Genomic DNA, 26,394 nt, shown 5'->3' on the forward strand with positions numbered 1-26,394 from the left:
AATCCCTTCACCTTCTTTCATCCAGTCCCTCTCTCCCCTCCCCTCTGACAGCTGTTAGTCTGTTCCATGTATCCATCCCTCTTGTTTTCAGTTCCATGCTTCATGCTTAAAAAGTATGTACAGTATTTTGATCGCATGTAGTTACACAAACTTCTAGCATCCCCTCCTGGCCATTGGAGGTATGTTATACATGTAATATTCCTCTGTATTGGAGCCCCTGTAAGTGATGTCTATGAGCAGCAAAGACTCGGCATAATGAATACAAGTACCCTCAAACACGAGCAGGAAACAGGTTTTGCCAATTGTATTCTTAATGTGCTTGGTAGTTGTAGGTGACTCCTTTTCGCCAGGCCCCAATTTTGCCAGCCTCAAGTGAGAGGATTGGGTGATGTTTCAAGTGTTTCCCAGTTCTAATAATTTGTGGTTCTGAATTGAACTGATACTGGAGATATTGAAATAACAGGTGCAGCAGAATGAAAAATGGAAGCTTATTTTTATTTTGATCAACCATAATGCGGGTTGCTTGCTTCCTCTGGACTTGATACTGCTCTAGGAGAATTCTATTCCGGGTGGATCTCTTGAAAAAAAACATATTAATTCCTGTGAGTCCTGTGACTCCTGGGCATTAACGTGTTTACCTGGCCTGCTAATCTGTTACCAAGCCTAACCACCCCTTGAGGCTCTTACTCCCAAAGAAGGGTCTGAACACAGCTTTGGAGAGAGCGCATGTGCACACACTCAGGTGCACTTGTAAACAACTACAGTAGACTCTAAAGGCTGAACTGTGTTAATTCTTACAGGTAGTTGGTTCTTGGCCTATCTAGAAATTAAAGAGAATACCCTTAATACATTTAAATATTATACAAAGTAAAGTCTCTTGGGATTTTTGGAATTCTCATCTGTCTGCATCACTCCATTATGCTTCAGATTTAGTTTTTACTAGAGGCTCAGTGCACGACATTCCTGCACTGGTAAGGTCTCTAGTGGCTGCCGGCTGCCAGCCGGGTACTCCCTCCCTTCCCCCAGTCAGTCCCGCCCCCTGATCCAACTCCTGGATGACCTCCCGGTCACGGAGACAATTTGCATACTACGCTTTTATCATATAAGATAATTTTTAAATATTTTAACGTGTCATGGTTTTTAAAAGTCAAAAGGATACTTTCAATAAAAAGGAAAAAAAATCAAAATGATTTTCAGCAACTTAATATGCCTATCTCTGAAGGATGTGGTAGTTGTTTGAGGTTTGGAATATGTCTTGGCTAAAAATAAATTCTCCTGCCTCCTTCCACTTTCATATCACTAAGCTCTCGAGGGCTTATATTAATCAGTGCCTGACTCCAGTGCTCTTAAATGCAGGAGCATCCTCATTCCAGGTTTGCTGGGAGAAGAACACTGCCTCAGGGGTGAGGGCAACCCCAAGACCAGTGCACAATGGCCGGAACCAGTTAGATGTCAGTTGGGAGCCAGTGTGCACGGATTTTCCCTGAAGAAGAAAAATGTCGCATTTTCAACAACCACCGAGGGGGGCGGGGGCGGGGGGGGGGATCCCCTTGGGTTATCTTTATCTTAATTGACTAGTTGAATCCACTCAATCTCTGAGATTGAAGGGTTATGGGAAATTAAGTCTCAAAAGCTTAAATTAGAGCTTTCAATGGGCTATCCTGAAATTAGCACTCTCTGAGTGTCTGCATGGTGTATATTTTCTGGTTTCCTTTCGTGTGTTATTTTTAACTTTAGTTTTGGTATTTTTCCTGTCCGATTTCTCAGTGCATGGCACATTATCATCATTACCCTGTGCCTGTCATGTTATATGGTATATACATTTGTTATTTATGTCATTCTTTCCCCCCTCATTCCCCATTCCAATTCCCCCAGGGATGCTCACTCTAGCGTTTGAGGTATGTCCTTTGAGCCTATGTAACAGTATCTGTGGAAACTATAGGGTGCTGTTTGTCACGGGTGTCTTTTTACATTGATATGAACAGCTCATCATCCTTGTCTGTCTTGTCCGTGCACCTAGTTTACGTCTCCTATCCCCTGCTCATTGTTCCACCGCTTGCGTGGGCCGTGTTTTTCCATCCATTTCCCAGTGACGGGCACGTCAGCTGCTGCCTGGTCCCGGTTGTCACCAGCAGTGCTGTGACGGACACCTAAGAGGGTCACTTCATGCCCAATAAGCATGGAATCCCCAGGCTTGCTGGTCACAGGGAATAACATACAAGTTTTCATGAAACACTGCCACGGCAATGCTACCCAACATCTTCATTTTTAGCAGCCTGCAGGCCACCAAGCGGTATCTCATTGTTCTCTGAAATTTCTGGCACTGGTCTGATTACTAGGAAGCTGAGGGTCTCTTTTTACAGCTGGGCTCCATGGAAGCATCTCTTTCAGAGACTTGCTTATTCATGTCCTTTAGGCAAAGCAGAAAGGAGATTGAAAAGCAGAGGATTAAGGTACATGTGAGAGCCAGGCTGCCTGGGCGAGTGCCTGGGAACATGCAATGGATGTTAGTTATTTTATTTACTATTAACAGCAATTCATTAATATTGTAGATATAAAAAATAAAATTATAAACACCATTAAATTCTTAAAAGAACATTAAGGTTATAGCAATTGTTATTAGCTCCTTGTTGACTTGCATGTGTTTCTCTTACACCTTCTAGATAATTATACTTTGTAAACTTGGGCCATTATACAAATTGCCTCAGCAAATCTGTCTGCTAACTTTGCCCAAAGTAAAAAATACTGAAGTCAAGCTTTTTTGGTAGTATATTTTGCATACTTCTGAGACTTTTCCCACTTTAATGTCACAAAAACATTCTATGTTTTCTTCTCATCTATAACTTCAGTCCATGCGGATTCTGCGATTAGAATTTCTGGACTTCCCTGATCGAGTTGCTCACACAGTCTCTTGTGCGTTTGCTCAGTGCACTTGTATATAAGGTCCCTGGAGCTGACCCAGAACACGGAGCAGGTTGATGAGGAGTTTGTCGGTTACTGGGGGAAATGAAGGGCTAAATGAAGAGAGCCGAATAGGTGCAGGCAGAGGAGGGAGTGGTGGGGAAGGCTTTGTTGAGGAGGTAGGGCTGGAGCTGTGCCTTGAGGGAAGGGGGAATTGCAGAAGCAAACATGACGGGGAGTGCATTCCAGGAGAGGGCATTACACTGGAGCAGAGTGTAGAGGCGTGGTGGGAGGGCAGGATGGGACAGTGAAGAGACTGGTCTGAAGGAAGTAGAAGACAAGTATTAGTGGAGACAAGCAGAGGCACAGGATTTGATATGACATACAATAGATATTTATCATCAGTGTCGGGGCAACAAAGGGGGTTATATGACATATACTAGATACTCATCATCAGTGTGGGGGGACAAAGAAGGGATGGTAGCGTTTTGACATCAGTGTATGAAAGATGACTTAAGGAGTGCAGGCAAGCTGGAAGAAAGGGCATGGGATCAGGGAGACAAGAAGGATCACGGGTCTTGCTAGGTAGCAACGGTTAAGGGCAACGTCTCCTGACATGGTGAGGGAAGAAATCAAGGTAGGTGTGTGTAATATGGAAAACGAAGTAGAGAGCGGCTCCCACGTTGCAGGCCTAGGGTTCTGAAGCAGGGAAACCTCCATGGTATGCTGCTGGGGCGGGGAGTTGGGGCGGGGGGTGGGAGGAGGGTGGAGGTGCCATGAGCGCAGTCTTAGTAAATGTGGCCCCAGTGCACAGTAACTGACACTTAGCAAGAGCTTGGCAAATGTTTAATGAAGAAACGAACATGCGGAATTGGAGCAGTCATGGACGCCGAGTCCACAGGAAACGTTCTGGAGGCTGGAATACAAACTGGGGGGTGGAGATTGACATTGCCCCACCCAACGCCCCACCCCAGCACCCACTGGGCACAGCAAGAAAAAATGAGGACATTGAAGGAGCAATCAGAGAGGTAGGAAAACAAGGACAACTAGTATTTCAGAATCTTGGAATTTGGAAAAGTTTGGTGGCATCATCAAGTGCCACAGAAATCGCTTTGTGGTCACTGGGAGGTGTTTGGAGAGCCGGGCACAAGGACACCGAGTTTACTGATCTGTTGGCAGGGGAGGGTTAGCAGCGTGTGGCAATGGAATGCATCAGGAAGTGTTTGTCCAGGGCCAACAGCGGGACCCACCCTGCAAGCTCCGGTTCCGACCCCGCCTGGAAGAATGAGCCAGCTGAGCAGTGGACCTGAGATCAGAGGAGACTGGGAGTTAACGGGTTTTGGAAACCAAGAGGAAGTTTAAATATCCTTTGAAAGCACTTCCTCTCAGTTTGCATAGACTTAGGGGCTGTGTTTGAATTACTTTTAAAGTGAAAACGTCAACATGTGCTGCCATTAAACCAGCGGTTCTCAACCTGTGGGTCGCGACCCCTTTGGGGGTCGAACGACCCTTTCACAGGGGTTGCCTAAGACCATCGGAAACACATATATAATTACATATTGTTTTTGTGATTAGTCACTGCTTTATTATATTCAATTTATAACAATGAAATTGGGGGTCACCACAACATGAGGAATTGTATTAAAGGGTCTCGGCATTAGGAAGGTTGAGAACCACTGCATTAAACAATTAAGAAAAGGATAGCTAATGAGTTGCAAGCTATTGGGATGGACTGTTAAGTTTATTTCGGCATTATTTGATTTGATTTGATTTGGCTTTCATGAACAATCTATCGCACTCCCACTGTGAGCACTGGGGGTGAAGGAGGGGGTGCCTGAGGGGTGGAGGTGAGGGTGCTGCCGTGCACAACAGGGTTCACCGAGCCTGGCGCTGTGTGGTGGAATAGTCGAGCAGGTCTGAGGCAGGTGGGGTCCAGGACGATGAGAACCACGGGGCTCTCGATCCTCTGAGTTTGCTGGGAGAACTGGGTCGCCATCTTCTCTATGCAGCTACTGAATGTCCGATGGGAGTGATCCGGGTCCTGCGAAGAGGCTACAACATGCTGGGAAGAGCGGGCTTCGCCACATCGGGTAACTGTGTGACCAGCTCCTCTGCAAGGTCTGGCACAGAATGTGTGTAAGGTTCTCCGTTGGGTTTCAAGTAAAAACCAGAAGGCAGCTTGGGCTCCTGTGCAGAGTAGCGGAGTCCCAGCAAGGCCATCGGCCCATGTCTAAGGCTTCGAGGTGCTGGGCCGTGCACGTTGTGTGGCATAAAGCACAGAGCTTCCGTCCTCTTTAAACTCATTGACTTCCTGTAACATTTGCAGCTTCCTAAGGGCTTTTTCTTTAGTGGACCATGAGAATGAGCCACGGGTCCTGCTGGAATTTGTCTAGTAGCCTGGTTACAGCTCCTTCATGTGATAAAGGAGGGCTCCGAATTCTGGACCTGCACCCCCTGGCAGCCCCACACAGCACGGATGTGGTGTTCTGCTCCCTCAAAAGCTGCCCCAACTTCATCAGAAGGAGCCGGCCGTGTGGAAGCACTGTGACAGCATGGTGCATAGAGCTCCTCCCATCCCAGGGCCCTGGCTGTGCCGAGATACTGTTAAAATCCAAATTGCCAGAGAGCTTAGCAAGTAGATACATTGCTCAGGTCTAAATGCATGTCTGTAGGTGGTACTGGTAGGGATGCAAGCAAGGTGTGTGTTCACTAAAACCCACAGGCTTCCTTTTTCTTATTCTATGAAGGTCCTTTACACTATCTGAAGGTCCGAGTGCCACTGGGTTTGTCAGAAAATCCTAAAATACGAAGAGGAGGGTTGGGTAGGGTTCTGGGGTCAAGGTCTTTTGTGATACAGCCTAGCAACAAACTCACCAATACGTGACCAGGTGACGTGGCACAAGGTGGACTGGTGGCCTGAGAACTTGAATTAGGCTAATTGAGAAAGGGAGGTGGAAGGACCTTTCAAACTAGTGACCATAGGAAGTCCTTGAAACTAACTCCTCACAGGCCCCTTAGAAAATTCACTGAAATGGAAAAAGAATGTTCATTCCATATCTATAGACATTTCTGGAGAATACCACCACCCATCGCCTCCACTTCATCCTCTCAATTTTCACTGCTTTGGAAAATTTAGGATCTTGAAAATTCCTGGAACAAATAGTCTGATTACATCTTTGGTGTTAAAAAGTTTTTCATAGACTACACACTAGGGCAGTGATGGTGAACCTTTTGAGCTCGGCGTGTCAGCATTTTGGAAAACCCTAACTTAACTCTGGTGCCGTGTCACATATATATATTTTTTGATATTTGCAACCATAGTAAAACAAAGGTTTATATTTTTGATATTTATTTTATATATTTAAATGCCATTTAACAAAGAAAAATCAACCACAAAAATGAGTTTGCGTGTCACCTCTGACACGCGTGTCATAGGTTCGCCATCACTGCACTAGGGCAAAGCAGCTCATTTAAAGTGTGCCATTTTGGAAGAACTTGTTAAATTCCTCCAGGAATATTATAGATGTGAGCTAAACTTATTGAAGGAGCTACGTCCTGCCAAGCTGTTCACTTTGGGATCGGCTATGGGAGGAGCATGAGAGAAATTCCGGGGGAACCACTCCAGGAGATGGGACAATTACCTTTGCAGACATCAGGTGCATTTGTTTTAAGAACTGCTTTTTCAGTCTTAGCCTTCAAGCTCTTTGGTGAACCCTCAGTGTGAGGGGTGGCTTTCTCCTACACATCTCACAATGCTGCACGTTATTTGCTGAATCATCAGTTACGCTGCTGGGCTGTGCACGTTCTTTGATTGCATTAGACTAGCATTCATGATGACCCAGCTTCCCCGGAAATTAGCCCCCCCCCCAAAAAAAAAAAAAATCTTGGGTGGATCATTGCTATTGCCCTATTAACACAAACATCGAAGTCAGTAATCCACCCGGAGAAGTCAAACCGTGAATCATAGATACATACCAAAATTCAAAGTCAAGCAATGTGCATCCTTGATCAGCTCCCACTGTGGCTAGAATTATACTGGCCGAAAGGAGTCTACATGAAACGAAAGGTTTTTGCTGTAAGCATTCTCTTCCTTAAACAACGACCCACCTGATCTACTTTTCTTTGTATGTACCTAACAAACATAAATATGTCAAGAAGAAAAGTGACCAAGACATGAGGCGGGTGTGAGAAGAAATCGCTGATTATGAAGGTGGTCAGATTCTCTGTGATACACAGGCCGGGGGCCACAGCCGCCACCTCTGCAAGGCCTTCGTCCGCAGCTGTTATTTGTGCTGTAGTGATTGTCCGGCCGCGGGGACGGCCCAGTGACCAGCAATCACTGGAATGAAGGGGTAGAGGGAAGCGAGGGGGCTGTGGAGCACAACCAAGGGCTACAAGCAGATTTCTGCACAAATAACAACTCCAACATAACCGTTTCAAGTAGAGCACCCGACTGAGACCAGCTTTCCGAACAAATGACTCATCAGAAGGAACTGGGGTGCTTGCTGGAGCGGACCAAAGGTTTATTCGGAATGACACAGCACTGAGAACATTATCGTTACAGATGATCTGTGAATACAGCATACATCACCTAGTTTACTTTAGGACAATCTGTGAAGATGAGTCGCATAAATATAAGGAGGTGGGAATATAGAGGTGCTTATTTGTAAGTTCTTTTGGGGTGGGTTTCTAGGCCCCGTCATCTAGCCAATCTCTTAAAGGCAGAAGTTAGGAAGTTCGCTGCTCATCCCCACCAGCCTGCCTCCAGCCACAGCAGCCGGACACGTAGAGAATCAGACTCTGCTTTCTCCAAAGGGACAGCCCCGCGAAAAATGCACGTTACGAACACAGATACTGTCGACTGTTTTGGCAATGGGGTGGCTGGTGTTGTTCTGAGGCAAAACTGCAACTGCAACGCCAGACAGAATAAGAGCAATGCATGTATCAATGACACGGGGGAGGCAAAGGGCTACAATGGAAAGAAAGCAACTATGCGTATGTCCTCTGGTGCATACACATAGATCCAGGAGTGATGGGAACTAGCTCGTGCACTGTGTCCATATATATGTATATATATATGTAGAGAGAGAGAGAGAGACAGAGGTGTGTTGGAAAAGAACACTGAAAACTTTTGCAGCACTTTCGTTTTAAACACAGTAAACTTGTAAAAGAGAGAGAGAGAGAGAGAGAGGAGCGTGCGCACGTGGGCACACCTGCCCTGGGGAATGAAACAACCTGTACTACAGGATAATTCAGCACGTCTTCCGCAGGGCAGCCACTCCATACCACACACTTGGTACCAAGAGTTAAGGTTCTGGTCTGGAGAAAGCTACTTTAGAATCGGTGGGAGGGGGTCAAGTACAAGAGTCTCCACAGCTCGGACACAGCACAAACAAACTTGTTCTGAATAACATGGGAACCAGTGAGGACTTTCTCCTTCATTTGCTTTTTTTTTTTTTCTTACACTTTTTTTTTTTTTTTTTGCACACATGCTCCATTGAGATATCCTTCCAACCTGTATCTGGCATCAGTCTGCAAGTCACAAGAGTGTAATAGCAAAAGTGAACTCTTCAGGTTTTCATGAAGGTTTAGAAACCTCAAAACCAGGGTCTTCCTACAACCCTCTGGGCCCTACTCCAGGCGCTGGGTGAAGTTCTCTGGGAAGAGGCCTTTGTAGGTGGCGAGGTCTCTGTACTGGAGCCAGTCCGATTCCTTCACTCCCACCAGCCAGCCCGCGTCCTGCAAGACAAAGACAGGGCGTTCAAGGTCCGAGCGCTGGGAAAGCCTGCACGGCCAGCCATTAGACAAAGTACTTTGTGTAGTTCGTGCTGTGGCTCTGCACCAACATGTTAGGTTACATGTAAACTGCTGTGCTGAGGTCCGTGGGAAGGCTGACTGAAGGTTGAAATTAATATTATAATTTTTTAAAATATATTTTATTGATTTTTTTTACAGAGAGGAAGGGAGAGGAATAGAGAGTTAGAAACATCGATGACAGAGAAATATCGATCAGCTGCCTCCTACACACCCTCCACTGGGGATGTGCCTGCAACCAAGGTACATGCCCTTGACTGGAATCGAACCTGGGACCCTTCAGTCCACAGGCCGACGCTCTATCCACTGAGCCAAACCAGTCAGGGCTTATAATTTTGTATAAACTATAGTTAATTGATGGCAACTGGATTATGACTTGAGTTAAGGAAAAGAAAAGGGTTAGAATTACAGCCAGCAAAGTTCAGCCAGTGTGGCCCAGTGGTTGAGCGTCGAACTATGAACCAAGAGGTCACTGTTCATTGACCTATGAACCAGGAGATTCCCAGTCAGGGCACATGCCTGGGTTGTGGGCTCGATCCCCAGTAGGGGGCGTGCAGAGGCAGCCGATCAATGATCTCTGTCATCATTGATGTTTCTGTCCTTATTTCTCTCTCCTTCCCTCTCTGAAATCAGTTAAATATATACATATTTTTTAAAAGAATGATAGCCAGCACAGAGAGGGACACATGTGAAAGGATGTCATGCACAGGAACACTTCTTGCCCTGTGGGTCACAGTGAAAAAAAGGCTGGAGGACCCCTGGGTTAGAGTACAGCGCTGACAAGGCCATCAGAGTTCTTGTATTTCATCCTGAACCACTTGCTAATAACAAACAACTCTGTCATTCCCTCAGCTCACATCATGCAACCTAAATAAACCACACATACCGGGCTTATCAAATAACAACGGCTAGGTTTGTTGCCTGATGTTACTGTTCTGTTATTGTTGCTGTTATAATATCTATATTTTCAAGTTTATATAAAGTACAAAGCAGTTTGTTGTCATGATATTCTTGTTGGGAACATTCGTATATTCTCTATAAATTATTGCTTATAAACATATATTTTATGGAACTGCAGACAGGTAGTCAAAGAAAGGTTAAATAACCCATCCGTGTGGTCATACGGCATGGGAGATGACGTGTAAAACTGAGGAACGGAGGCGGCCGTCTGCCCTTGGCCTATGAAGATAAGCAGATCCTACTTGGGAAAAGCTGAGCTGAAGGAACCACATGAACATACAGACCATAGGGAGCCAAGCCAGCGGGGAATGACTATCTTTATTATGTTAACCAACACGCGAAAGAGATCCCTCTTAAGATGAAGGATGGCCAGATTTAATCTGAACCAATTCCCAATGAAGTTCAAGTGCATCAGATAAATGGGAACTCAAAAATTAAAGAAGCTGAATACATTCTCTTGTGATATAATCTGAGACTATAAATTGATGCTTCTATAGAGAAGAAATATAAGCATTTAGACAGGCCAATTTCTGAAGGCAGAAATAATAACAGTGGGAAAATTTGACAATAAAATAACTGATAATATCCTAGGTGATGACAAAAGTTATTCTCTTTAAAATATGATGTTATATGTGTGAAGGACAAAGTTATACATAAAGTAAAAGATGATACCTAAATATTTTCTTCCTATTTTATTTTTAATTAAGTTTATTGGGTAAGCATACAAAAGGCCACGTTTCCCCCGCAAGTATCTATATTTTATATTTGACTTTATTTACAATGAGTGAAAAATCTACTGGTGCCAAGCAGAGTCAAGCACTTTCAAATTGTTTCAACAAAGAACAAAAGTAAAGGACTGGCACAAACCTATAATCAAGATATCTGTAATACTTTCAATAAAAATAAATGCAATAAAAAGATATATTGCAAGACATATACCTGATATAAAATTTATATAGTAAATTGAACTATTATTAGCCAGTATCAATCTTTAGCTGAGGTAAATAGAAAAGTTAAATTTTAACTATTTAAAATATGTGGTATACTAAGAATTTCCAGTTTTGCTAATGGTAAAATAGCTTGTTGCAGACAAATGCTTCTGCATAGAGCAATTATAAGCACTAGAAAAACTATATATTTTTATAGACCTAATATACATATGTATAGATGTATGCACCTATTTTAATATAGAAATGACTTTGTTACAAAATATATAGTATAAAATATGTTTATATAATGGGCTTGTTATAAATAAAGGGGTTGTACTTATATAACAACCATTTGAAGGCACTGAGTCACCAAAAACAGGCAGAAATCAGAGACGGTTTAATTCTTGAAAGTAGGGTGCTGTGTGGGTGGAACTGTGCTGGTCCAGCCTTCCCCCTGAGGGTTCTCCTCAGTCTGTGTGTTGCAGGGCATTCAGAGGGTAGAGTTAAGGGCTGCCTGAGCAGCTGTATTTTATGGGGGATAGCTTGGGAGAGAGAGAGAGAGAGAGAGAGAGAGAGAGAGAGAGAGAGAGAGAGAGAGAGAGAGAGAGAGAGATGGAAACTCCCTGAATACATGGAGAAGCTTCTATGAAATCCTAAGCTGCCCCCAAACTATGAATGCATAAGGGGGATGCCCAAGGAGCCTGGGGAAAGCAGGAAGGCTGGAAAAGATGAGTAGAGATTCAAAGGAATGGTCAGGAGACAGAGTTTAGAGTTCAAATGCCATCAAGTTAGGGGGCTTGATAAACCTGTCAGGATTTCTATTGAAATTCCAGATGGGGCATGTCTTAGAGGTAGAGACAATGGCCCAGGACTAAGAATTTATCCTAAGAGTATGGCAAACCTGAAACAGACCCACTCCAACAAAGTGAGTAAAAGAAACTTCCATGGATTCAAGGTAATTATCCAGTGGCTTGAATGCCTGCTGGAAGAAGTAACCTTCAGAGATAGAAAACAGAATCCAGACTCGATAATGAATTACCCACTTTAAGAAAATTTCCACAGGTGAAAAAAACAAGGAAAATGTGACTTACTGACAAAAGTCAACCAATAGAAATGTGTCCTGGGGTGGCTTAGCTTTTGGAATAGGCAGTGAGGAATTTAAAGCGGTCATTACAAATATAGTCATGAACTTAAATTAAAAGATGGTACTAATGAGAATAGATAGGAAATCTCAGTAAAGAAATGAAAACTATATAACAGAACAACATAGACATTATGGAACTATGTAGATAATATCCTAAATAAAAAAGTCACAGGACAACCTTAAAAACAAATTCAAAGTAGTGCAAAAAAGGGTCACTGTACTATCAAATAGAGTACCAGAGAGAAGAAAATACTGAACAAAAAAGAATAGTCTTAGACATAAAAAGTCCAACATATGTATAATTGTTTCTTAGAGAAAAAGAGAAGAAAGGAAAAAAGTAAGAAATAACAGCTGAAAATCTTTCAAATGTAGTGGAAAATAATCAGGATACAAGTCCAAGGAGCTCAGTGAACCTCAAGCAAGAAAAGTATGAAAAAACAAGACCTAAGCACTTTATAGTTGAAACTAGGGGCCTGGTGCACGAAATTCATGCACTGGGTGTGTGTGTGTGTGTGTGTGGGGGAGTGTCCCTCAGCCCAGCCTGCCCCCTCTCACATACTGGGAGCCCTCAGGCATTGACCCCCATTACCCTCCAATCGCAGGATCGGCCCCTTGCCCAGGCCTGATGCCTCTGACTGAGGCGTCTGGCCCGGGCAGAGGGGACCCGCAGCTGCAGCGGCCCTACGATCGTGGGCTTTGCTTTAGGCCCAGGCAAGGGACCCCTAGCTCCTGGGACTGCCAGCTTCGACCGTGCCCAGGTCCCATCGCTGGCTCCACCCCTACTTCCTGCTATCACTGGCCAGGGCGGAAAAGGCGCCTGATTCTCCGATCATGGCTGGGGGGCAGGGCAAAGGCGGCCCCACGGCCGCCTTTGCCCTGCCCCCCAGCTCTTAGCTCCCCCCTGGGTTTCCGATCACTGTCAGTGGCAGGGGGCTTCTTCCTGCTTTCCCTTTCTCCTCCCTGCATTGTGCCTACATATGCAAATTAACCGCCATCTTGTTGGCAGTTAACTGCCAATCTTAGTTGGCAGTTAATTTGCATATAGCCCTGATTAGCCAATGAAAAGGGTATCGTCATACGCCAATTACCATTTTTCTCTTTTATTAGTGTAGATGATGAAAACATGATGCGGAGACGTTCTTAAAATCAGTCAGGGAAATGTAATGACTGCTTTAAATTTCTCACTGCTAATTCCAAAAGCTAGACCATCCCAGGACACATTTCTATTGATTAACTTTAACCAGTTAGTTACATTGTCCTGTTTTTCACAATATTAGTTGTGTAGAGACTGGAAAACAATGGAACGCTATTTTAAAAGAGTGCCTGCATTTCCTGAAGACTGAATTTCAGAGAGACATCCCTAAAAAATGGATGCATAGTAAGAAATGGTCATCTACGTGTATGAAAAATAAACAATGTAATAGGTAATAGCATCCCAAACCTAAACTTTGTGATATACTGTGGTCATAAGCCCTTAAATCCTCTTCAGCATCTCAGAAAATGCAAACAACTTCAGGAAGTCACTATGCCCAACTGAACCTTAGGAAAAAACCAATAGAGCTTCCAGCACTTTCCAATCTCATCCTTTACCTGGTCAGCTTCCGAATCGGAGGGCACCACCAACACCACGTCACCCCTTTGTAAGGTAAGTTCATCAGAATTTGCTGCCTCGAAATCGTGCAGTGCTTCCACCTGCAAGGTTGGAAAAGAACTGACTAATGTTAGGAAGAAAAACAGAGGTCAGGTCAAGCTCTGCCAGTCAGATGGTCCCCAGGCATCTCAATAGCATCCCCAAGCTGATAACAATGAAGACTGTATCTCCCCAAGGGAGGAGAGGGCTCCTGAGGGCAGAAAGGAAATCCTCTCCTTTACTCAATACATCCTACTCTTACAGACTGAAACCAAGGCCCCTGGACGCATATTTAGTAATGCAATACCTTCTACTAGAGCCGAAATGCCGTGCATTAATTAAAGTTTAATGCTTCATAATTTTGCTAGAGATTTGCATGTAATTATCACAGATGCTTTATTATTGTTTTTGAACTAAAAATGCCTAGCTGAATGTTCCTCTAACCACAGCTTCTGTCGCATTGGGAAAACCGTCGCTTGCATGTTATAATGAAATCAGGATTTAATCAAATCCTGTGTCCAATCTCCTGTAAATGAACTTCCTTCTTTCCCTGTCCTACCTTTTAAACATGATAACCTATTTCTAGTTCCCTTTTTTGAAAGATTTCTTTGAACTTTAAGTATAGGAAATTTTAAAAAAGTAGAATAGTAGAATGAGCCCCATTATGCAGCTTCAATAATGATCTATAATCACACCCAGGTTTATTTTTCCCATGTCCCTCTCCTTAACCCTACCCTTGATATTAAATAATCAGCTCTTAAAATGTGCTGTTTGCATGTAGAATCACAAAATGTCAGAGCTGGAAATTACTATCTTATCCCCAAATTCATTTTTCTGATGAGAACACCGACACCCAGAGAGAGGGGTTACGTGGTCAGTGAGGAGGTTGGAGGGCCCAGCCGGGCCCGGCCTCCAGGGGCAGCCTGCACCCTGATTCCTTGTCCTCTGACACAAAACACAGTGGGACACATGCCTTCACCTGCCACAGGCTTAATGTTGTCTTCACATAATTCATTCCTAAATGCATTATACCCACCCCGTCCCCCTGGGAGGTAGCAACGTAGCAACAGTCACTGCCCAAGAAGCAGAGAGAAGAAAAAGATCACGACTCGTCAATCCCACCCCCACAAACAAAAACCTAATACTTCTGAAAAGACAAAGAGCTGAAATCTGACATGTAAAATCAAACGATGGGACTTATAATTCCCAACAATGTTCTATTACGGAGGATGAGCTGCCTTTCACACGTGGTTGAAGCCTGTGTTTCTCGGTGTCTGCTGGGTTGGTTCTTGTAAGGACCCTTCAGTGTACAAAGGCTCTATGTGACCACTCGATGGCCTTTCTGAGCAAGACCTTCTGCCCACAAATTCTGGCCTCTTTTCTCTCTTCCTTTTCATAGAAGCCCATTAACATATTTATCCACTTTCTTTTAAAATATTCATTGGCTCCCTGCTCTGTGTCCTGCACTATAACCAGGTGCCAGAGCTGAATGGGTGATTCCTGTTTCCTGCCCTCGGAGGTGTGATAATCCAGCTGGGAGCAGGTGAGCCCAGCACGGGAGGCCCCCACGGAGCTCTGTGAGGCGCAGGGGGCACTCAGGTGGAAGGCATGCACCCAGCACTACCAAGGGGCACAGCGTTTAACTCTCCTTTGCTAAAAATGGAAAGACATCACTGTAGGTCCCTTGCCCGCAGCACAGAAATCCTACCCCGTTGCCATGTGATGTTGGGAGGGAGGGGAAAGCAGTGCAGAAAAAGAGTCTGAGTGGCAAAAAAAAAGTAAACGTAAAAATCGGGAAACCAAAGGTGTGAGCAGAAGGGCCTCAAAGCAAAGGAAGGACAACTGGCCGCCCGACTTAAAAGACGAAGAATGGAAAGACCTTGTAGAGGAAGCCGGGAGGCACGTCCTGAGAGGCCTCGCTCGCAGGCGGAGCGGAGGGCTCGGGCTGGGGGTCCTCGGGGGCCTTCTGCTCAGCAGCCGGCTCGGGCACCTCACTGGGGGGGCCTGGAAGGGCCGAGTCTTGAGTCGCCTCCTGGGACTCTGCACCCGTCATGATTTCGTGTGCTCCCTCCTCTTCGTTGTTGGAAGCGGGCTCTATGATGACCGCAGGGATGACCTTCTCCTGGGGGAAGAAAAATGTGGTGGTCCTTCGGAAACACTCTCCCTGCCACACCCTCCGTGGCTCCCAGGTTCCCCACCTCCCTCATTCCCCAAACCCGACGTAGGCTTTCTGGCCCGTGGGCCTTCCGCCTTGCAGGACCTTCCTCCTTCACCCCCTTCGTGGGATGAATTTCTGGATCCTTGAACAATCACCCAGTTTGGAGTGAGGTTTCTGTGTAAACTGGGAGGAGGGGTAGGAGACTGCAGGGAGGGGGCAGAGTCATGGCGGGTGGAGGAGACAGTCCTGGAAGGAAATGCTGTGGGACTCCAAGGAGGGGCTCATTCTTGCCCGGGTCCATTTGCTCCTCTCCCAGAGTCTCATGGGACTCCCAGAGAGCCCGAAACCACATTGTCGGTAAAGATGTGGCCCCTGCTTGCTCATTATGGTCAGAGCCACACCCGTCACAGTTTCCGGAATCATGACTCCCGCCAACCACTCCAACACTCTATTGTCAGGGACAGTAGACCAAAGGATCAAGACCTCCCCCTTATGTTTTGACAAAGGTGAGAGCAAGGAGGGAGAGGGAGATTTAACTCACATAAGGAAAGCCTAGAGATATTGCTGGCTTTTCAGATTAATAATAATAATATAAGTTCTATATTCCCTCAGGCGTCAGTGGGCAAAAGCACTTCCATTCTTCAATTTGGAGAAAATAATACACTCGTTCAACAAGTATAACAATATGTACAAAAGTATTCCTGGCACAGTGACAAGGAAATATTACAATGAATAGAACTGAGTTCTTTCTCCAAACACCAATGCTACTTGCTGGGTTTCTAGTGGGAGGAAAGGGGCAATTCAGCTTCAAACTTCGAGTAACCCTGGAGAGACTTCTGGAAACTGACTCTGAGTAAAATAACCAGAGAAATGGAAAGCATGCATGAAGCCCACTCTTCACGGTTAACCTTCTAGAAGGTAGAGGATCCCAGCACGGGGTTGGGAGAGCTGTGCTTGCTCGGGCCCCTGGGTTGAGGCTCCACAGTCTCGGCTTAGGTGGCTGTGCTGCCTTTGAGCACTGGTCTGAGAAGGCCAGACCTGGGCGAAGCCCAGCTTCACGTATGTGTCCAAAGGCTCACATGACCCATTTTCCTTTTGAAAGTGCAACATAAGGAGGGGCTTTTGGTAAAAGAAGCCTACTTTGGGGTGAATTTGGAGGTACTCTAATAATAATCACCACCACAAAGTAATAATCATAGCAACATGATTTAAGTATGAATATTGGGTTCTCAGCATGTGGTTGGCACCAGGCTAAGCACTTTCTGGCCATTTTCTCCCATAATCCACACAGCCACCCCATTATTCTAGTCTATTCCCTTTCTCCTGCCTCCATTCTCATCCTTTCTGTCGTCTGTGCGTCATTCTTTTCTCCATCACTTTACTGCATAGTCTCCTTTACCTCTCTCTGTGCTTAATTTCAGCCCAGTCACCGTAGCCCTGGGGGCTTGCGTGGAACCCCACAATACTGACACTGAGAAAATGGTGTGACCACTCTTCCTGAGAATTTCCATACCTTCCCTCCCCCCTCCCCCGGCCCCCGCGGAGCAGCATGCCACAAAATGGCTACAAACCGATTCCGCATCCAAGAGTTATGGCCATTAACCAATAGACAGAGCATGCCAACGGGCACATCCCCCAGCACCCCCACGTCACCAGGCACTTACAGGAGGCGCTGCCGCTTCTGTTTCCTCTGGTTGACCTCTGTCACTGTCTGCAGCCTCTGCAGCTTCTGTATCAGCCTTGGGCTCCTCTAAACTTGCTCCTTCCCCAGCAGGGAGCATGGCCTCCGGTGCCTTCTCTGCTTCCTCTGCTGGGGCGCCCTCTGCTGCCGGCACGGAGGTTGCATCAGCCAGGTCAGCATCAGTTCCTGGCAGGATCTGCAAACCAGAACCAACAGGAGGGGTCTGTCTCCAGGGCCGCGGTAAGAGTCAGACTCGGCTCTGTCTCTTCTCTCCCCTCGGCTGAGGCTCATCAGGTTTTGAAGCTTTCTGTATAGTCTACAGAGGCCTAGGAGTTAGGGACAGCAAGCAGACTGCCATCTGTTTGGCAAAACTCCAACTCCTCTTTTTTTAAAAATATTTTATTGATTTCAGAGAGGAAGGGAGAGGGAGAGAAAGATAGAAACATCAATGATGAGAGAGAATCATTGCTTGGCCGCCTCCTGCACGCCCCCTACTGGGGATCAAGCCCCACAACTCGGGCATGTGCCCTTGACTGGAATCGAACCTGGGACCCTTCAGTCTGCAGACTGATGCTCTATCCACTGAGCTAAACCAGCGAGGGCAGTACTCATGTTCTTACGAATTTACTTCCTTCTTTTATGAGAATTCCTTGTTATGAGAAGTTCGCTCACCAAATTGTACAATGATTCAAAGTAGAGTCACTAGCCACCGTGTAGCTTTTATTTCTCTTTTTCCACCCTGTCATTAAAGTACATAGGTTTCCGAAAAGTAATCCTTTCACCTGAATTGAGGCATACTTATTTGAAGTGAATTACAAATGTTGACAATTTTTGAAGTGGGATAACAGATTTATATTTGGTGGATGGCTGAACATTTCCATAATAGATATTTATGTAAGAGAATTGCACCTCTTGTTTTAAAGAAACATTGGCCTTTTAATGGAGGTGATTGTTGCCGTCGAACATGAATTAGGAGGGTATCTTGATTCCAAGAATACTGAACAATTCCTTGTAGTTTTATTGTTGGAGAAACGAACAAGCTTCTTCAGGACCCTGAGGACCTCCCCAAGTTTCTTCACACCGGAATCTATACCTAAAGGCTGCACACACAATGGCTTACCGGTGGGCTTAAACGCAAGGAGCAAGCTGTGTTGCTGCCGGGGTCCAGCCCCAGCGGGTCCAGGGGTCCCCAAAGGCATGGACGGAGTCGGCTAAGAGGGGATGACACGGAGACAGCGTTCAGTTGATCAGCAACTTAGCCAGGATCTCTAGCCCGGATCTCCAGAGAGGTTCTGCTTCGGATTTCCAGCGAGGTTCTGCTTCGGATTTCCAGCGAGGTTCTGTCCAGGTTCTCCAGTCAGGTTCAGTCACCAGGTTCTAGTCAGGCTCTCCTGCCAATCTCTGTAGTCAGGTTCAGTCCAGGATCCCTTGCCATGTTCTCCCGCTAGGCTCTGTCTCTAGGCTCCAAGGCCAATCCCTGTCCAGGATCCTCCGGCATGCTCTCGCCAGCGAAGTTCTTCTGTCTCTAGAGAACGTTCTGTGTAGGTTCTGTGCCTAGGCTCTGTCTCTCTTGGTCCTGTCTTCCAAGCCCTGTGTCCTTAGTTCTGTGTTCTGAGTTCTGTGTGTTTCTGTCTTGTTACAACTGTATTTATACCAGTTGATTCAATCCTATCAATCTCTATTACAAAGGTTAGGGCGTTTCTTATCTCCATTCCAGGGAGAAAAGATTATGTAGTTTAAGCATGATTGTTCGTAGTTAAAGGGATTAATTACCCGCCTGGCACTTAGTTGAGGGGTTTTATTCCCTCCCTAACTTCAGGGGAAAATCCCTACCTGGGGATTCAACCTTTCTCGGAGAGGTGACCTTGGTTAAAACACAGCGCCAAGAAGGTGAGCAAACATATTAAGAACCGTATGCCATATATGCCAGGTCCCTTGAAACAGCAAGGATGGACCGGCTCCCGGCATGTTGCCACAATTCTAAGTTATTTGTGATTTCTATCTGTCTGGAAAATCACACTATGGAGTGTCCAGCCCACCGGTTTCCATAGCTTCACACCAGACGGACTCTATGTACATGCAGACAGTGTGAACAGACAGTGAGTACCACCACGTGCACACATGCGCACATACATGTTGCCACAGATCTGAAAGCAGCCACCATCACATCTGATAGGCTATTCCTCCAAGTGGTTATACATAAATCCTTCCATACATATATGTTCTGAGCACATACAACTAGTAATTGGATTTTATTCTCAACTGAACTGATATAGCTTCAGAGAGAATATATTTCTGTGAAGCATTGGTGGTGTTCTCAAAGGTAATTTTCTAACCCTCTCCATACGAATAGAATGTTAACCGCGAATTCCTTATTTATCCCTAGGGCTCTATACACCTATCAACTTGACCCTATCAAATTTCACTATCGTAAGATACACATGTTATCTTTCCTTTGGTAAATGGTTTAAACAGGCTTCCTGGGCTAGATTTGATATAGACTTGAGAGCATGGCTTCTGTGATGCCAGCCACCAGCAGGTGGAGGCCAAGTGCACGGTCTCTCTGTGCTCTGACTTTCCTTGACCTCATCGGAGCCAATTGTAGGTCAGCAATTGACCTGATCTCTCTCTCTCTCTCTCTCTCTCTCTCTCTCTCTCTCTCTCTCTCTCTCTCTCACACACACACACACACACTCACTCACAGGCATAGACCATGTGGAAAACAGTTGATAAGAATGATGGCAAATCAAAATCACCAAAATATTGGTATTAACAATGCTGATAGAGTCAGGGTGCCAAGGAAACTGCCACTTGACTAGGGAGAGGAAAAGGCAAACAATTTGAATGACCTACTTAGGGAAGGGAAGAAATTAACAGTCCTCCATGCTTCTCTGAGTCCATGAGTGATGAGTTCTGATTTCTCTAGTCAGATTTTACAGAGCCTATAGACCCCTGCAGAAAGAGAGGCGTGCCCACTGCCTAGATCCCCTCCTTCTTTCTGCCTCTGGCTTTACTCTGATAATCAGTGGCGCCCAATTCTCCCTTTATGTCTGGGATCTGTGCCACATTTTCTGTTCTTACCAACGTATTTCCACAGCATATTTACTGACTGCAATAATAGAACAACATTAAAATACAACGGTACACAAGAATCCTTTTGCTCAGATTAAGTGTTAACGATAGATAAAATCAAGGCAAGGTTGAAAAAGTTTTCAGTAATAGGGTTATTCCTCTTTTATTATATTTATGCATTCCAACTTGTCAGCTACTTGTAGATTTAGAAAAGAAAAACATTTTCTAGACTTTCCTTGCTACCGTATGTGTTACACCTGCTAGGAAAAAAAATCATAATGATTAATGACTATTTTTTTAAATGTATTATCCAGGGAGACCAGGGGACTGAAACCACTCAAAGTATTTCAAGCCTTTGTTATTCAATGTTATTATATTTTCCTCTTCACTTCAAATGTTAAGGGATGCACCATTATCTTATCTTCTGCCAAAACTATACTATCTGTTGGCCAAATATATTTATAGTGGAAAAACATTTAATGCAAAGATGAATTTAAAAAATTTCTAGCTGCCCTTAGGCACATGTTGTTTACCTGTGTGCCCAAGTCCCGGACTATTGCCAATGTGCACCTCAATCACACAGAAACCACAAGGGTCAGCAGGGAACCCATCTTTGAGATGGTGAGCGGTTCTCACTTTCTCACTCAGATCTGACTGCTTCACCACTCGGCTCCAACAGCCTCCTTGGTGGGAAGTGATAGGGTTATGGCAATCCTGTCAGAGTCCTTTTAAACAACTCGCTGCATTAGAAGTTTTTCTGGAAGTGGAATGAAATTGATGCAATGCAACAATGGCCTCAGCAGCCTGCAAAGCAGGGAACACACCTTGCTGACAGAAACACAAGCAGTCAGTCCCGCAGGAGATGGTGTCATGAAAGCAAGTCAACGAGGATGAGACCCCCAACAAGTAGGAGTGGGACTGGCTGCAGGAGAGGCTGTAATCTCTGGGATCTGTTTAATTGATTGCTTTATTTTACTTCTTCATTGTGTTACTTCCTTGGCAATATGATCTCTGAACAATGCCTGAAAAGCAGCTTGCCACTCGTGTCACTGGCCTAGATGATGACTGCAGAGAGTCCCTAGTATGAAATTCCATACTTTTCTATAGGGCAGGTTATTTTAACTGAAAATAGGTCTTTTCTCTGATTAAAAAATAATGATGTCATCGGTTTAAAAATAAAAGAAATAATTTAATAGTAAGATTTTGAGGTATTTATTTTTATTCATTTCTATGCACACAGGGGCTTTGTCTATTTAATTTGCAACATGTAGATGATGTTTCATAGAAAAATTCTATCAATAGCTATATAACACTTTATTTCCTTTTCTATTTAACAAGTTATTTAACAGTTCTCCTGTAATTGAACTGGTTGGTTGCCAGCTCTTAGAACTGTTACAAACACAGTGAGAAAAATCTTGGTTTGTAACCATATTTACAACAATTTTGTGAGCTATACACTTAAATAATTTAACTAGCCCTGGCCTGTGTGGCTCAGTCGATTGAGCATCATCCCATGCACGTGAAGGTCACCAGTTTGATTCCTGGTCAGGACCATGCCCAGGTTATGAGTTCGATCCCCAGTAGGGGATGTACAGGAGGCAACTAATGATGTTTCTCTCTCTCTCCCTCCCTCCTTTTCTTTCTCTCACTCAAAATAAATCATTTAAATACTAAACATGCTCCCCCCTTTTTTTGGTGATGTCCCACATAAGGACTTTTGGGGAAGGGTTGCCCACATTTTTATTATGGAAAAAAGTCAACAGTGAGAAAAATTTAAAGGATCATACAGTACACATCCAAGTACCCAGCACCTAGGATCCCCAACTGACATGTTGCTACATTTGTTTCATCACAGCTCCCCATCTGCCCACACTGATATCTTTTTAAATCCTCACCCGAGGATACTTCTCCATTAATTTTTAGAGAGAGTGGAAGAGAGAGAGACAGACAGAGAGAAATATCGATGTGAAACACATCAATTGGTTGCCTCCTGCACGAGTCCGACCAGGGCCTGGGTTGGGGAGGAGCCTGCAACCAAGGTACGTACCCTTGACTGGAATTGAACCCAGGACCCTATGGTCCACAGGCCAATGCTCTACCCACTGAGCCAAACAAGCTAGGGCCACACTGATTTTGATTCATCGTTCAGTCAATCATGATACATCTTCAAAAAACGATTTTCAGGAGTTCTATGGATGCTATATACCTTAAATATTTGGTAATGTTTCCCTGCTGCTTTCAAACATGATTGACTACTGCCTTTAGAATTGTTAAAATGTGTTTTTTTTTGCACTAAAAATCTGTATGTCCTTTTGACAGCTTCTGACGTTTAGTATTGGGAAGGACAGGTCTGAGGCCTAATTACTGTTGTTTTGTAGTGCATTTTCTCCACAATCTATATGTCTGCAGAACTTCTTTTGCAAGCTTCAAATTTACAAATTTTAAAGGCTAACATTTAGGTGCTAGTCCCTCGTGAATTTTGCCCTTTTTTGGTGGTTCTCAGGATCTGCATGCAGGGTTTCCTTCAGCCAGGGAGGTCCAGCTGGAGCACGGGCTACTGTGCTTCCACTCCCGCCCCTACAGCTTCTCCGCAGGAGCAGTAACTACCCAGGAGCCGTGTCCTCAGTCTCCGGCCTCCCACCCACCTCCTCTGCGTGTGCTTCTCCTCTCTGTGTTGGGTGAGCTCCTCCAGTTTGTCCTCATAGCATGACTCACCACACGGCTGCCGCCGGGTTACCACTCGTAGGCAAATTTTATTTCCAATCTGTCATCACTGAGACCCCTTCTCATCTATCTCACGGGCAACTCTTTTTATCTCATTGAGGTTGCCTTACCTCATCTTTCATTTCTTGTTTCGAATAATCAAGGTCCTCTTGAATTTTGCTGATAACAAAAGGAAGATATTTTTCAAAATTTTCTGCTGCATTTTCGGTAATTTTTTTTTTCTCTAAAGAAAATTTTGACTCTGTATCTATTATGCAATGCTTTCCTTCCATTGTATTCCTTTCTCTATAGGCCCTATGCTTTTTTATGTGTTTGTTATCTAAAATTAAAACACATTTCATGTGTTTGTGTAGTTATCTAAAATGAGGTAAAATCTCTCCCGGCCGGATGTTTAAAGTAGACATGGAAACATTTGTTCCATTTGACTCTCCTTCTGGGGACTTGTACATATCCTTTCAGAATAGGAGGTGGGGCGGGTTCATCAGGTGTCTACACACAACCATCGGTCTTGAATCCTCCTAATATTTGTCACAAGCTGTACTGGTGTGCGAGTATCAGCTCTAGGTGGCCTGGAGGCTTCAGAAAACTGCTTCCACACTCATGGGGGCAGCCCTAGATGCCAGCTGCCTTCTATCCAGGGTGGGGATGGGTGAAAAGCTCACATATTTCTCCCTACCAGGCTCAGTTATTACACTTTAAGAACCATTTCCTGCCTTGGTTTGTGAAAAATTCTCCCGGGCTAGCCTAATATTTCTAGAATATAGTACTCTTGAAGTTCTGACTTTCTTTGTATATTTAAGTGTGAAGAGCATTAAAATGAACAAAAAACAACCCTGGTAAGAGTGAGTCTGATACCATTTTTGTGATTTATTCTTTCATACTTTCAGTTTTCTCATATACCCTTCATTTACGTGTGCCTGGGATGCACTTCATTTCATTAAGATTCTCCTGGGGTAAATGCCACAAGTGGTAAGTAGAGAATACAAGACACATATATTTTTAAATTTTAGCTAAGACATGGTTCTTCGGTGGCTAAAGGGCATAGAGTCAGAGAGCATCCGTCGTCTGACCTTTGCTCTTGGCAGAGGCGCTCGGCTGAAAGATCACTGAAATCTGGGCTCGCCAATGTACCCCGGACATGGAGTGTGATCTTTCTGAGCCACAGCCAGGCTTTCAATATACAGTGGGGCCTTGACGTTCGAGTGTCCCGACTAACGAGTTTTTTGAGATACCAGCTGTCTCTCGGCCGATTTTTTGCATTGAGTTGATAGAGTAATTTGAGTTAACGAGCTCCTTAACGAGCTCGGTCTCCGAACGAATTAAACTCGTAAGTCAAGGCCCCACTGTATATATTGCAGCCTGTGAGGGAAACTGACATTTACTAGGAATCTACAGCTTACCAGGCATATCCCAGGTGTTTGACATTTACAGCACATTACTTACCCAGCAACCCTATCAGATAGTATTCCCATTTCAACCTTGGCTGCACATTAGAATCACCTGGGAATCTTTTTAAAATCCTGATTTCTGGGCCTCATCCTCCGGAAATTCTGTTTCTTTGTTATGGGGTGGGGCCACAACATTAGTAACAAAGAAACAGAATTTCTGGAGGATGAGGCCCAGAAGTCAGGATTTTAAAAAGATTCCCAGGTGATTCTAATGTGCAGCCAAGGTTGAGAACCACTGTCCTAGACAAGTCAAATAATACTTACAGTTGAAGTAACTCACGCAGCCAGTTAACCGGAATCGGAACCGTTTAAATTCTGTGATTTTTCACACCAACCCACATCCAAGTCGACAATGAGAGTTCCACAGGGGTCCTGAGACCTGAGCGCCTCCAAGGACCCACTGCTTCCTCCTGGCAACTCCCAACACCAACCAGGGGCGTTCGACAAAGAACTCGAGTGTGTTCTTACATACAGCCAGCACATTCACTTACATGCTGGGAATGCTGCTCCTTAAAATGAGATTCAGAGATTACAAGCAAAATCTTTCTTCACTCATACACATGTAGCATCTGAGCATCTAAGCAAACATGTCATAAAATCCCTCTTAGTTAATAGCAAATTATGATTTAAAAAAAATCAAGATTGGCTGGATAGACTTTCACTACGTTATTTTTGCAACTAGGCCTGTAGACTTCATTGTTTAGAAAGATATATACAGAATGGGGACATGGAAGAGAAGGTGACCCAATCTTCTCCTGGCTCTATCCACTGTACTACAGAGTTACAACAGAGGACGCTTGGACATGCGGCACTTGGACACACACAGCTATGTTTACAAGTTAGAGGTGAATATGTTCCCAAAGCTGAAGGGCCCTGGGGCTCATCTAGCCCAATGCATTTTATTATTATAATTATTATAATTATTATTATTACTTTTGTTAATCCTCACCTGAGGATATTTTTCCATTGATTTTTAGAGAGAATGGAAGAGAGGGGGAGAGATAGAGAAACATGAATGTGAGAGAGGCACATCGGGATCGAACCTGCAACCAAGGTATGTGCCGTTGGCCGGAATGAAATCTGGGGCCCTTCAGTCTGCGGGCTGATGCACTATCCACTGAGCCAAACCAGGGAGGGCCCAATGCTTGCATTTTACAGTGGGGAAATGTGATAGAGTGGCAGTAGCACTGGAGGTGGAGCTGGAGACCCGAGGTTTAGTTCTGATTCTTCCACCAATTAGCATTGGAGCTGGAGTGACCCCCAGAGTCCCACTGGGATGTAACAAAGAAAGATCATGTCATAGTGGGAATTGTGGCTCAGGCCACCCTGGCTTTTTCTGCTCATCTCCTATTCTGGATCCAACTTGCGCTCTTGACTTGTCTGAACATCCTAGCAATTGTATAAAATTACAAATTTTTCTTCAGGATCCATTTTAAAGAAAAGCCCAAGATACAACTAGGGTCATTACGGCCCCAAGAGAAGGTTCCTGTATTAAAACCAGGCTGGCGGCTAGCACTCCTCTTCACATGAACTATATTTAAAGCACCGAAGGCCATCATTTTCCTTCAGCATGACCGCAGGGTGAGTTCTCCCAGGGAGCGCCGGCCTCCGCTGGTGTTCCTTTCAAAGATGGCACCTCGTATTACACACTTCATTTGATACATCTATGCGCTTCCTTTCTAATAAGAAACTTTCTAAAGATGCGCTTCATCTTTTCCCCCTGACCTTCATCTCAATCATCTTTTTCAATCAACTTTCCTGGTATGGCCTGCAGTCCCATCATAAACCCTCAACAGCCAGATCCCAGCGCAACTCGGCTGCTGGCGGCAGTGTTGTCATGGCAACATCTGTCAGCATTAGCTCCAGACTTTCTTTAAAAATGAAAGTCTGCCGCAGAAATGCCACGGTTAATGAATTTTTGGTTATTCTGGCC

The 26,394-nt window shown here is 44.7% G+C and overlaps 1 protein-coding gene across 2 annotated transcripts in view; it reads right to left on the minus strand.

Annotated features, from left to right (window-relative positions):
* Nucleotides 1-7,400: 7,400 nt before the first annotated feature.
* AMPH (amphiphysin) overlaps nucleotides 7,401-26,394 on the minus strand; it is a 146,180-nt gene continuing 127,186 nt past the window's right edge. For both annotated transcript variants that reach the window (XM_059655726.1, XM_059655727.1), the window contains 4 exons: nucleotides 17,201-17,413; nucleotides 15,258-15,500; nucleotides 13,339-13,440; nucleotides 7,401-8,640 (listed from right to left, as the gene is read on the minus strand). In XM_059655726.1, coding sequence (XP_059511709.1) covers nucleotides 8,533-8,640; nucleotides 13,339-13,440; nucleotides 15,258-15,500; nucleotides 17,201-17,413 — 666 coding nt within the window. In that variant the 3' untranslated portion in view covers nucleotides 7,401-8,532. The remainder of the gene's footprint in view (nucleotides 8,641-13,338; nucleotides 13,441-15,257; nucleotides 15,501-17,200; nucleotides 17,414-26,394) is intronic.

Source organism: Myotis daubentonii, chromosome 10, assembly GCF_963259705.1.
Source record: "Myotis daubentonii chromosome 10, mMyoDau2.1, whole genome shotgun sequence".
Taxonomy (NCBI): domain Eukaryota; kingdom Metazoa; phylum Chordata; class Mammalia; order Chiroptera; family Vespertilionidae; genus Myotis; species Myotis daubentonii.